The sequence below is a fragment of the Pipistrellus hanaki genome (assembly GCF_964339955.1).
Source record: "Pipistrellus hanaki genome assembly, chromosome: X".
NCBI classification, from domain to species: domain Eukaryota; kingdom Metazoa; phylum Chordata; class Mammalia; order Chiroptera; family Vespertilionidae; genus Pipistrellus; species Pipistrellus hanaki.
The window spans coordinates 70,581,043-70,595,493 of record NC_140524.1 but is presented as its reverse complement, the minus strand read 5'-3'; the positions used below and the strand labels follow the sequence as shown (position 1 = coordinate 70,595,493).

The 14,451-nt window shown below is 40.0% G+C and overlaps 1 protein-coding gene across 1 annotated transcript in view; it reads left to right on the top strand.

The window, feature by feature from the left end:
- The window catches only part of TEX11 (testis expressed 11), a gene marked incomplete at its 5' end in the record, with an annotated part of 308,295 nt that overhangs the window by 213,943 nt on the left and 79,901 nt on the right, over positions 1-14,451 (top strand). The window contains 2 exons of the mRNA XM_084869541.1: positions 4,343-4,413; positions 13,486-13,602. Coding sequence (XP_084725667.1) covers positions 4,343-4,413; positions 13,486-13,602 — 188 coding nt within the window. The remainder of the gene's footprint in view (positions 1-4,342; positions 4,414-13,485; positions 13,603-14,451) is intronic.

Below are 14,451 nucleotides of genomic sequence, written 5' to 3'. Positions count from 1 at the left end.
GAAATAAATTATAAAAGATCAACAAAACCCAGAGCTGATTCTTTGAAAGGATAAACAAGATTGATGAACCTCTAGCCATGCTCACCAAGAAGCAAAGAGAGATGACCCAAATTAAAAAAAAGCAGAAATTAAAGAGGTGAAGTAACAACCAATCCCACAGAAATACAAGCAATTATGAGAAAATACTATGAACAACTCTCTTCCAATAAAATGGACAACCTAGATGAAATGAAGATATTTTTAGAAAAATACAAGCTCCCAAAGCTCAACCAAGAAAATTAAAAAAAAAAAAAAAAAAAAACCTGAATAAGACAATAGCTACTGAAGAAATTGATACAGCGATCAAATATCTTCCAGCAAACAAAAACCCTGGTCCGGATAACTTTACAGGGGAGTTTACCAAGCATTCAAAGAAGAACTAAAAGCTATCTTCTTCAGAGTATTCAAAAAAATCCAAGGGGAAGGCACACTTCCAAGCTCTTTCTATGACGTCAGATCACCCTAATCCCAAAACCAGATAAAGACACCACAGAAAAAGAGAAATGCAGGCCAATATCCTTGATGAACATAGAAGCTAAAATCTTCAGCAAAATTCTAGCAAATCGGATTCAGCAATACAGTAGAAAGGTCATACACCATGACCAAGTGGGATTTATTCTGGGGATGCAAGGATGGTACAATATTAGCAAATCAATAAATGTGATCAGTCACATTAACAAACAGATACAAAAATCACATAATCATATCAATTGATGCAGAAAAAGCATTTGACAAAATCCAACACCCTTTCTTTATAAAAACACTCAGCAACTTGGGAATAGAGGAATCATACCTCAACATAATAAAAGCCCTGTATGACAAACCTACAGCCAACATAATTCTCAATGGGCAAAAACTAAACTAATTTCCCATAAGAACAGGAACAAAACAAGGATGCCCACTTTCACCACTCCTGTTAGATATAATACTCAAAGTGCTAGCCATAGCAATCAGACGTGAAGAAGAAATAAAAGGCATACACAGAAAATCCCAAAGACTCCATAAAAAAACCATTAAACTTAATAATGAATTTGGCAATGTATCAGGACACAAAACTAACACCCAGAAATCTATGGCCCTTTTATACTCTAATAATGAACTTAGAGAAAGAGAAGTGGGGGGGGGGGGGAATCCCATTTACCATTGCAGCAAAAAAATTAAGATACCTAGGAATAAATTTAACCAGGGATGTAAAAGACTTCTATTTGAAAAACTACAGGACATTGATAAAGAGATAAGGAGGACATAAACAAATGACAAAACATACCATGTTCATGGATTGGTAGAATCAACATCATTAAAATGTCCATACTGCCTAAAGTAATCTATAGATTCAACGTCATACCTATTAATATACCAATGGCATATTTCAAAGATCTAGAACAAACTCTCCAAAAATTCATCTGGAATAAAAAATACCCCGAATAGCCAAAACTATCCTGAGGAAGAAGAACAAAGTTGGTGGGATCACAATACCAGAATCAAGCTATATTATGAAGTCAGTGTTCTCAAAACTGCCTGATACTGGCACAAGAAAAGACTTATAGACCAATGTAACAGAATACAGAACCCAGAAATTGATGCCAACCATTATGCTCAATTAATATTTGACAAAGCAGGAAAGAGCATACAATGGAGTCAAAACAGTCTTTTTATTTTTAAAAATATTTTTTTATTGATTTCAGAGAGGAAGGGAGAGGAAGAGAGAGATATAAACTTCAATGATAAGAAAGAATCATTAGTCAGCTGCCTCCTGAACTCCCCCCACTTGGGATCGAGCCTGCAACTTCAGTACGTGCCTTTGGCCGGAATCAAACCTGGGACCCTTAAGTCTGCAGGCCAACACTCTATCCACTGGACCAAACCAGCTAGGGCTCAGAACAGTCTTTAATAAATGGTGCTGGGAAATTTGGTCAGATACATGCAAAAAAAATAAATAAAAATGAAACTAGATTACAATACACAAAAGCAAACAAATGGCTAAAGGACTTGAATGTAAGAAGGGAAACCATAAAAATCCTATAAGACTCCATAGGCAGCAAAATTGCAGACATATGCCATAGCAATATCTTTACAGACACAGATCTTAGGGCAAGAGAGACTAAGGAGATATAAACAAATGGGACTACGTCAAAATAAAAAGCTTCTGCACAGCAAAAATCAACAAAACAACATGGAAGTCCACTGTATAGGAGAACATATTTGCCAATGTTATCTTTGATAAGGGTTTAATCTCCAACATTTATAGTGAACTCATACATCTTAACAAAATGAAGATTAAACAATCCAATAAAAAAAATGGGCAAAGGATCCAAATAGACACCTTTCAAAAGAGGACATTTAGAGCACCAAGAGACATATGAAAACATGCTCATAGTCACTAATCATCTGAGAGATGCAAGTCAAAGCAGCAGTGAGCTACCACTTTACACCTGTCAGAATGGCTATCATTATCAAATAGACAAAGGGCAAGTGTTGGTGAGGATGTGGAGAAAAAGGAACCCTCTGAACCGCCAGAACCCACTGCATGCATTTCTCCCTTCAGCCGGGATTGCAGACCTCACCTTTCTCTGGACAAAATCTGACCTCTCTGTAAGAAGGTGCAGAGCTCATCTGGGTCTGTGTATTTGCGCTTCTTGAGACCTGGTGTTTGTGAGTTCGCAGCTCTTCCATGGGTGTTGTGTTTGTAGGGTCCTGGGAGGTATCCCATTTTTCCCAATTGAAGATCAGGCTAGGCTTCTGATCACAGCCACTCCTCTCCCCTTGAAGATGGTACAGTCTCTATAGCAGAGAAGGTCCTTCCAGGAGAAATTTCAGCACTAGTAGTCTTCCCAATCCAGCAGTCCCCAACAGTCCCTTGGAATATAGCTGTCCCTCACTCACAAATAGACATTCCCCGTATGGCCACACACTCTCCTTTTGTTCTCTCACACACTATCTTTCAGCCTACCTTCCTGTCAGCAGATCATTTTCATATATCCCCATCGAATTTCTTAATAGTATTACTCCTTTGGGAATTCCATGTCATAAATTAAAATTGAAAGTAGGTGCAATCATCGTGCTACTGAGAAATCTTAATAGTAAATGGAGTCTTTTGTAATGGTACTAGATTTATTATCAAAAGATTGCATCCTAACATAATCGAAGGTGAAGTATTAACAGGACCTGTGGAAGGAGAGGTTGTTCTGATTCCAAGAATTGATTTGTCTGCATCTGACACTAGCCTCCCATTTAAATTAATTCAAAAACAGTTTCACAAGATGCCAGTATTTGCAATGACTATTAAAAAATCACAAGGACAAACTCTAGACAGAGTAGGAATATTCCTAACTGAACCCGTGTTTGGACACTGTCAGTTATATGTTGTTTCTCTCTATTTCAAAGAGTCTGTAATGTAAAAGTTAAAGTTGTAAACACTTCACCACAAGGGAAATCAGTCAAGCACTCTGAAAATGATTTTACTCTTAATGTGGTGTACAGGGAGATATTAGAATAAGTTTAATCAGTTTATCAGTCATTGTTTTTTCATCATTGTTCTTTTTATATCATGTTTTGTTGTTTTTATATCATGTCTTTGTTGTTATATCATGTGTTATTGTTTATTAATCAATCTATTTATTATTTTCATATACATTTATTAATTTTCTTCCATCTCTGACACTTCTATTATAGAGAAACTAGAGGCCCAGTGCACAAAATTCATGCACTGGTGGGAGTGTACCTCAACCCAGCCTGCACCCTCTCCAATCTGGGACCCTTTGGGGGATATCCAACTGCCAGTTTAGGCTCAATCCCTGTGGGACATCCCTTTCACAATCTGGGACTGCTGGCCTTATCCCCTCCAACTGCCCTCGCCTGCCAGCCCAGTCACCCTTAACTGCCTTCCCCTGCTGACCTGGTTGCCTACAACTGCCCTCCCCTGCAGTCCTGGTCCCCTCCAATTACCCTTCCCTGCTAGACTGGTCTCCCATCACTGCATTCCCCTGCTAGCCATCTTGTGGTGGCCATCTTGTAATGACATGGGAGTGTCCATCTTGTGACCACATTGGGGCACCCATCTTGTGACCACAAGGGGGCAGCCAACTTGTAACCACATAGGAGTGGCCATCTTGTATGAGGGTGTGATGGTCAATTTGCATATCACCTCTTTATTGTAAAGGATGGTGAATAGTAATATTAAAATATTTCTTCTAATTTCCTTTCAATGTGTATAAATCCATGCACTGGGCCACTAGTTGAGATTATAATGGTAGGTATTAAGCAGTTATTTTTCATAACTATATTATCTCATGTTACCTTTCAGCTTGGAATTTGGCTGTGCAATGTAGCAAAGACCCAGTGACAATGAGAGAGTTTTACATTCTTTCTTATAAGGTAAGTCTCTTCTAATATCTCATTCATGTGCTACAACAGGAATATCACCATTATGGCTAAATAGAGAGTGGGATTGGCATTTAATGTAGAAATTTTTAATATTTGTCTAAGCATGAATGTTCTGGAGAATTTGATCCCTACAGGGCACAAGTGGGAATCCTTTTTCTGCCAAGGGCCATTTGGATATTTATAACATCATTCGTGAGCCATACAAAATTATCAACTTACTATTTTGTGGTATGATCCTTCTATTCCTACCTTCTTGAAAGTTTTTATCATGAAAGGGTGTTGGATTTTGTCAAATGCTTTTTTATGCATCAATGGATATAATTATATGTCTTTATCTCTCAATTTGTTTATGTGGTATATCACGTTTATTGATTTGTGGATATTTCACCATCCTTGCATCCCTAGTATAAATGCCACTCGGCCATGGTGTATAATCTTTCTAATGTAATGCTGGATTCGATCTACTAGAGTTTTGTTGAGAAATTTGGCATCTATGTTCCTGAGGGATATTGGCCTGTAATTCTCTTCCTTTGTATTGTCTTTTCCTGGTTTTAGGATTAGAGTAATGCTGACTTTGTAGGAAGAGCTTGGAAGTGTTCCTTCATCTTGAATTTTTTGGAATATTCTGAGGAAGATATGTTTTATTTCTTCTTTGAATGTTTGATAAAACTCCCCTGTGAAGCCAACTGGTAAAGGGCTTTTGTTTGCTGGAAGTTTTTTGATTACTGTTTCAATTTCCTTCATAGTTATTGGCATATTCAGATTATTTTATTTTTCCTGGTTGAGTTTTGAAAGGCCATATTTTTCTAGGAATATGTCTATTTATTCTAGGTTGACCAGTTTCTTGGAATAGAGTTTCTCATAGAATATTTTTTACAATTATTTGTATTTCTGTGGGATCTGTTTTTATTTTACCTCTTTTATTACTGATTTCGTTTATTTGAATCCTCTCCCTTTGCTTCTTGGAGAGCCTGGCTAGAGGTTCATCAATCTTATTTATCCTTTCAAAGAATCAGCTCTTGGTTTCATTAATCTTTTGCATTGTTTTTGGTCTATATGGCATTTTTTTCTGTTGTGATCTTTATTTATCCTTCCTTCTGTTCACTTTGGGATTTTCTTGTTGCTCTCTTTCTAATTCTTCAAGTTGCAGTGTTAGATGGTTTATTACCACTTTTTCCTGTATCTTGAGGTAGGCCTGTAATGCCATAAAGTTCCCTCTCAGGACTGCTTTCACTGTGTCCCATAGATTTTGGATTGATGTGTTTGCATTGTTGTTTGTTTCCAGGATGTTTCTATTTCTTCTTTGATCTCTTTGGTAACTCACTCATTGTTTAATAGAACGCTATTGAGCCTCCAAGAGTTTGAATTTTTGTGATTGTTTTTAATGTAGTTGATTTCTAATTCTATGTCATTCTTATCTAAGAAGATGCTTGATATGATTTAAATCTTCTTAAATTTGGAGAAACTTTGCCTGTGTCCCAAATAGTGGGACATATATTAAAGCCATGTATGACAAAACCACAGCCAACATCATACTCACTGGGAAAAAAGTAAAACTATTTCCCCTAAGAAAAAGAACAAGACAGGGATGCCCACTCTCACCACTCCTCTTCGACATAATACTGAAAGTACTAGCAGTTGCAATCAGATAAAAAGAAGAAACAAAAGGCATCCAAATTGGAAAAGAAAAAGTACAACTGTCCTTATTTGCAGATGACATAATAATATTGTACATAAAAAACCCAAAAGACTCCATCAAAAAACTACTAGACTCACCGGGACCAGTTTGGCTCAATGGATAGAGCGTCGGCTTGGGGACTGAAGGGTCCCTGGTTCGATTCCGGTCAAGGGCATGTACCTTGGTTGCGGGCATATCCCTGGTGGGGGGTGTGCAAGAGGCAGCTGATCGATGACTCTCTCTCATCGATGTTTCTAACTCTCTGTCTCTCTCCCTTCCTCTCTGTATAAAATCAATAAAAATATATATATAAAAAAACAAAACAAAAAACTACTAGACTTAATAAATAAATTTGACAATGTAACAGGATACAAAATTAACACTCAGAAGTCTGTGGCTTTTCTAAATACCAATATGAACTCACAGAAAGGTAAACTAAAAAGCAATTCCAATTGAAACCAGTTTGGCTCAGTAGATAGAACGTCGGCCTGCAGACTGAAGGGTCCCAGGTTCGATTCTGGTCAAGGGCATGTATCTTGGTTGCAGGCACATCCCCAGTGGGGATTGTGCAGGAGGCAGATGATTGATGTTTCTCTCTCAATGTTTCTGACTTTCTATCCTTCTCCCTTCCTCTCTATAAAAAATCAAATATTTTTTTAAATAAATAAAAAATAAAATGGGCATGATTAAAAAATAATAATAATAAAGCAATCCCATTTACCATTGCAACAAAAAAATTAGATATCTAGGAATAAATTTAACCAAGGAGGTAAAGGACCTGTACTAAGAAAATTTCATGATGCTAAAAAAAGAGATATGAGAAGACATGAACAAATGGAATAATATATTATGTTCATGGATTCATATAATCTACATCATTAAAATGACCATACTACCCAAACCAATGTATATTTGCCAATATTATCTCTGATAAGAGTTTAATCTCCAACATTTACAGGGAACTCATACAACTTAACAAAAGGAGGATAAACAATCCAATAAAAAAATGGGCAAAGGACCTAAATAGACCCTGTTCAAAAGCATACATACGGAAAGCCAAAAGACATATGAAAACACCCTCAAACTCACTAATCATTTGAGAGATGCAAATCAAAACAATAATGAGGTACCATCTCACACCTGCCAGAATGGCTGTCATCAACCAATCAACAAACGACAAGTGGTGGAGATGATGCAGAGAAAAAGGAACTGTCCTTTACTCCTATTGGGAACACAGACTGGTGCAGCCACTGTGGAAAACAGTATGGTGTTTCCTCAAAAAATTAAAAATGAAACTGCCATTTGACCCAATAATACCACTTCTAGGAATATCTACACTAATACAAGAGAAACATGCAAATTAATCATCACTCTGCTATGCCAAGCCACACCTACCAGCCAATCAGGAGCAAGTGTGCAAATTAACCCAACAAAGATGGTTGCCAACCATGGAGGCATAGCAAGCAGGAGGCTTGGGTTGCACTGGCAATGTAGGAAGCCAAGCTTCCTGCCGGCCCTGGCTGGTCCTGGTCTCAGCTCAAGGCTACAAAGCTTAAATTATAGAAGATAAATAAACCCTAGATACTTGCTTCTAGCCAGCCCTGGCATCCACTCAAAGAGGCCCTGAAAAAAAAAAAGAAAGAAAAAGAAAAAAAGGAGAGGCTGGGACCTTGGGTTGTCAGGGAGTGATCAGGCCAGGGTGGAATTGCAGGGGCCTTTGGGGGTAAGCAGACCAGCAGGGGGGCCAGATGGGGTTGAGCAGGTAATCAGTGAGGGTCAGTTGGAGGTGATCAGGACAATAGTGGGGGCAGTGTAGAGTGAGCAAGCCAGCAGGGGGCTGTTGGGGGTGAGCATACCAGTGGGGAGGGAAGGTGAGGGCAAGCAGGCCAATAGAGGGGGAAGTTGAGGGCGACCAGGCCAGCAAGGGGGGGGGGCAGTGGTGTGAGCAGGATGGCAGGGGAGCATTTGGGGGTGAGCAGGCCGGCAGACAGAGTGGTTAGGGCCAATCAGGTAGGCAAACAGGCAGGTGAGTGGCTGGAGCCCGCAGTCCCAGATTATGAGAGCGATGTCCAACTGCCAGTTTAGGCCTGATCCCTCTAAACAGGCAGTAGGACATCCTTAGAGAGGTCCCAGATTGGAGAGGGTGCAGGCCGGGCTGAGGAACTCCCCCCTGCAACCCCCCCATGCATGAATTTCGTGCACTGGGCCTCTAGTACCCAAGAAAATGGAAACACCAATCAGAAAGGATATATGCACCCCTATGTTCATAGCAGCACAATTTACAATAGCTAAGATTTGGAAACAACCTAAATGCCCATCAGCAGATGAGTGGATTAGAAAACAGTGGTATAGCTACACTATGGAATGCTACACTGCTATAAAAAGGAAGGAAGTACCAAAACCGGTTTGGCTCAGTGGTAGAGTGTCTGAAGGGTCCCAGGTTTGATTCCGGTCAAGGGCATGTACATTGGTTGCGGGCACATCCCCAGTGGGGGGTGTGCAGGAGGCAGCTGTTTCTCTCTCATCGATGTTTCTAGCTCTCTATCCCTCTCCCTTCCTCTCTGTAAAAAATCAATAAAATATTAAAAAAAAAAAAAAAGGAAGGAAGTCTTACCATTTACAGCAGCATGGATGGAACTGGAGAGCATTATGCTAAGTGAAATAAGCTAGTTAGTGAAAGAAAAATATAACATGATCTCACTCATATGTAGAATATAAAGAACATTATAAACTGATGACCAAAAATAGATACAGAGGCAAAGAAGCGTGAAATAGAGTGTCAAACTACAACCGGAAGGAAGGGGAGGGTTTGGGGCAAGGGAGGTAAGAAATAAACCAAAGGACTTGTATGCGTGCATATAAGCATAATCAATGTACACAAGACACTAGGTGGCTGGTGATGGCATGTTCCAGGCTTGTAGGGGAGGTCAGGGGGAGGTAAATGGGAGGAAAAAAAAGGAGACATATGTACTACTATTTGTAATAATTTAAAAAATAAAATAATTTTTTTAAAGAAGAAAATGGGGGCACTATGAATCCATAATTATCTTTTGCAAACTTATATGTGATGATTCATTGAAAACGAAGTTCAGAAGAACTTAGTCTTTATAAAACTTTGGTTAGAAAAATGTCAAGTTCTCAATGCAGAGAATTAAGCACAAATGTTCTGCTGGAAGTAGGCTTTCTGATAATTAATATGACCATTCAGAACAGAGGTGGTATTTCCATAAGAATGTGCTTTATTTATGCCAAAAACTACTGAATGAAAATCTTTTACTTTTATTCTTTCTGTTGTGGGAGCTGGAAGAAAAATGAACAGTGATTCTAAAGTGATTGTGAAAGGTTATTCTACATCCACCTTACCTTCCCTTCTCTCAGCACTCAATATTCACCAGTGTCTACAAGTCCTGCATTATATTGTCTTTTGGATTATGTTTTATAATTGTCATCTGGGGGACATTTTCTAGTATATTACCTCAGGACTAAATTTCAGAACTAGAAATTTCCTGTTGTCATTATCCTATTCTAGAGAACCTGTGCACAAAATTTTTGCACGGGGTGGGGTGGGGAGTGTCCCTCAGCCCAGCCTGAACCCTCTCCAATCTGGGATCCTTCTCACAATCCAGGACTGCTGGCTCCCAACTGCTTACCTGCCTACCTGCCTGATTCCCCACTAACCAATCCCCTGCCAGCCTGATTGACACCTAACTTCTCCCCTGCCAGCTTGATTGGCCCTAACTGCCCTCCCCTGCCAGCCTGGTCAACCCTAACTGTCCTCCCTTGCAGGCCTGGTCGCCGCTAACTGCCCTCCCCTTCCTGCCTTATCACCCCCAACTGCACTCCCATGCAGGCTTTGTCAACCCTAACTGCTCTCCCCTGCAGGCCTTCCCCCGCCCCACAACTGTCCTCCCCTTCAGTCCTGGTCACCTCTAACTGCCCTCCCCTGCAGGCCTGATCACCTCCAACTGCCCTCCCTTGCTGGCCTGATTGCCCACAACTGCCCTCCCCTGCCTGCCATTTTGTGGTGGCCATCTTGTGTCCACATGGGGGCAGCCATCTTTGAGCACATGGGGGTGGCCATCTTGTGTGTTGGAATGATGATAAATTTGCATATTACTCTTTTATTAGATAGGATAATAAAAGCCCAATATGCTAAAAAAACAAAAAAACAAAAAAACAAAAAAACACAAACTATTAACTTAAAAATTATCCTCCTATATTTAATTAACTCACCCCAAATGCCTTGGCAGTGCCAGACAAAATGATTTTGAGGGCCTTATATGGCCTGTGGGCTGGATGTTCCCCACCTGTGCTATAGGGTATAATGTGAGACCATGAAGTAGATCTCACCATATCAAAATATCACTGACAACCATAATGGAGCCTAAAGTTCTGCCATAAGTGACTTCTTTGAAGGAATGTCAGTCTCTGAGAGGCCTATATTAAAATATAACTATATTTAGGAAGGGAATCCTCTAACAATTTGTCAATTATCAAAATATTAGGAAGGTTTAAGAATCCTATCTAATGAAAGAGTAATATGCTAATTGACCATACCTCTGCTATACTCACAAGCCAATAAGGAGCAAGAATGCAAATTAATCCACCAAGATGGCTGAGGCCACAGAGAGAGCAGGAGGGAGACTTGGGTTTTCCCAGCGATAGAGGAAGACAAGCTTTCCACACACCCTGGCTGGCCGAGGCCTCCACTCTAGACTACAAAGTTTCAGTTATAGAAGATAAATAAATGCCTACAAAAATGGATGTAGCCATGGAGCTGGACAGAACAGGAGTCTAGGGTTGCCCCCGGCAATGGAGGAAGTCAAGCTTTCTGCCCACCCTGGCCTGGCTTGGCCTCTGCTTAAGACTACAAAGTTTCAATAATAGAAGATAAATAAATCCCAACAGAAATGGCTGCCACCACAGAAGGAGCAGAAGGCTTGGCTCCTCTCCTGGCTACAAAGTTTCAATTGTAGAAGATAAATAAATCCCAGATATCAGGGCCTTCTCTTGGTTGCCGGGGGGCGTGGCCGGCCTGCAAACTACCACAGGCCCCTTGCCCAGGCCGCCCCATGCCCCAAGGGAACCCCCACACGATCTGGGACACCCTTCAGGGAAAATCATCTGGCCCCCACCTATGCACGAGGCCTCTATTCTATCTAATAAAAGAGTAATATGCAGATTGACCATCACTCCAACACACAAGATGGCTGCCCCCATGTGGCCAAAGATCCTGCCCCAATGTGGACACAAGATGGCCACCACAAGATGGCCAGCAGGGGAGGGCAATTGGGAGGCACCATTCCTGTAAGGGAGGGCAGTTGTGGGCGATCAGGCCAGCAGGGGAGAGCAACTGGGAGGGACCAGGCCTGCAAGGGAGGGAAGTTGGGGTGATCAAGCCTGCAGGGGAGGGCAGTTAGGGGTGACCAGGCTGGCAGAGGAGGGAAGTTGGGGGTGACCAGGTCTGCAGGGAAGGGCAGTTGGGGGGGACCAGGCCTGCAGGGGAGGGCAATTACGGGCAAACAGGCTGGCAGGGGAGCAGTTAGACATTGATCAGGCTAGCAGGGGAGTGGTTAGGGGGTGATCAGGCTGGCAGGCAGAAGCAGTTAGGAGCAATCAGGAAGGGAGGCAGGTGAGCAGTTGGAAGTCAACAGTCTTGGATTGTGAGAGGGATGTCTGACTGCCTGGGATCAGGCCTAAACGTTCAGTTGGACATCCCTCGAGGGGTACCAGATTGGAGAGGGTGCTGGCTGGCCTGCGGAGACTCTCCCCCAGCTGTGCACGAATTTCATGCACTGGGCCTTTAGTATACTATAAGTCTATAGGAATATAGAATAGATATCTGGGGACAATAGAGAGTAAAAAGGTTGCTAAAAAGCTTGGGCCTACTTTATAATTTTTCCTAGAGCAGGTTCTGTATGTAAAAATTTGTGAGCTTGTTTTCCAATTACAAGCATTTTTAAAGTTATTCACCTCCAAGGTAGAAGTTAAATGCCAGAAAGAAAAACAAAGACTGATGAAAGAATAAAAGAAGATACGCTAAAGAATATTGTTCAGCCCTAGCTGGTTTGGCTGATTGGATAGAGCGCTGGCTTGTGGACCGAAGGGGCCCAGGTTCGATTCCTATCAAGGGCACATGTCCAGGTTGCAACTCAGTCTCCAATGTGGGGCATGCAGGAGGCAGCCAATCAATGATTCTCTCTCATCATTGATGTTTCTCTCTCTCTCTCTCTCTCTCTCTCTCTCTCTCTCTCTCTCTCTCTCTCTCTCTTTCTCTCCCTTCCTTTCTGAAATCAGTAAAAATATATTAAAAAAGAATATTGTTCATACACATTCAGGAGTATACAGTTTGCTATATTGATTAAATGGTAAGAGTTTTCAAATTAGAGAGAACTATAATCTAGTACAACTCTGTGGTTTTAGATACGAGTACTAGTAACTTGAGATCTAGAGAGATAGGGTTTCTTGAAATGCTATTAATTCATTGATGATGATGATGATGATGATTGTCATAAACATTTGGGAAGATTAAGAAATAGTCTTTGGCCAAAATCGGTTTGGCTCAATGGATAGAGCATCAGCCTGTGGACTGAAAGGTCCCAGGTTCAATTCCAGCCAAGGACATGTACCTTGGTTGCGGGCACATCCCCAGTAGTGTTTGGGCAGGAGGCAGCTGATCGATGTTTCTCTATCATCAATGTTTCTAACTCTATCCCTCTCTCTTCCTTTCTGTAAAAAAAATCAATTATATATAATTTTTTTTTAAGAAATAGTCTTTGGAAGTTAAGGTATAATTTTAATTAAGTTAAATAAATTGCTTTTATTTTGTCATTTATTGTAGCAGTGGTTGGATTCCATGTGAAAATCCCAAGTGGTCTAGAGTTTTATTTTAATACAAATTGGAGTTTTTTTCCTAAAGCTAGAGGACAAGGTTTAATGATGAGTTTATATCTAATGCCTGTCAAGATTTGGCATTTTCTCTTTCAACCCTGGCAATATATGGACTAATTTCAGTTCTACTCAACACAATAGGGAAATCTATTTTCTGGCGGGGAGACGGAATCACTTAAAAATTAACACATAAATCAAGAAATAGATCATTAAATAGAAATACAGGGCCAAATGACAGTACTTATCACTGGGAAAGATAGGAAAATTATGAAGAAATCTATCATTTTATCTCTAGAAAGGTGCTTAAAAACAATGGAAAGTAATATAAAATTGAAATTGTAAATTAATATTATATTCTGTATCATTTTTAAAGTGAGATGTGTTTTTCCAGCTGAATTTTCTCATTCAGACAGAATATTGCTGATTTTCATTCTGATTGTTTTCACTTGGCAGAATTCTCACTATTCATTAATGTTCTGGTTATTTCTTATCAGCTGTCCCAGTTTTGTCCTTCTGATCAAGTAATTCTGATTGCACAGAAAACATGTTTACTGATAGCAGCTTCAGTTGATCTAGAGCAAGGGAGAAAAGCGTCAACAGCCTTTGACCAGGTAATGTGCTACCTTCAAATAAAACACAAGCGTGCTATTTGGTATGTTTGCCTTCCCTGAGGCAGTTTTATTTATTTTTTTAAAGAATTATTTCCTTCCTTTCAGCACCATCTAAAGGTTACCTTTTAAAAATATTGGCTTCTTATTAAATGATTGAATGTCACTTATTTTAAAATGTCCCTTGAAATAGACCACTCTTTCCAAATCTGTTTTTTAAATACTCTTTAATTTCATGGTCTCCCTGTGATCATAAATGGTCCATAGGAGTTTCTCTTTTGTTTCCTTTCACATATTCTTTAAGGAAGAACTCCTCTACTCCTGCAGCTTTGATAAGCCATCTGAAATTATTTATATGTCTTGTTCTTTGCTCAATTGCATTTGCTTTCTTTGGACCATGTCCTTAAATACTTATCAACCCAATTTTAACGAGAAGACAGAATTCCTACCTTTGCCTGAATTATCTACTTTTTTCTTTTACCTAGAAAAAAACAACTTTTTTTATTTTACCTAGACAAAAAGCCTTCCCATTTTCTCATATTTGCCAGCTTTTTTTCTTTCCTGATAAGAAGGATATAAATCCTTCTTGCCTGGTTGTTCTCTTTGGTTAATTTCTTTTTTCAGATATGATTCTTCAGATCTGGAACAAACTCTCACAGATTTCTGCTGACACATTTTTCTTCCTTTCTCTTCCTTTGTTGAGCACAACTCAAAAAACATTTGAGTACCAAGCACTCTGCTAAATACTAGGAATAAAAAAGACAAGAGTTCTTATCTCTGAAGAGTAAAATATCCTCTTTTTAGGAACCTTTCCATTATAAAAGATGAGAAAAGAATCTATGTGCCCCAGAG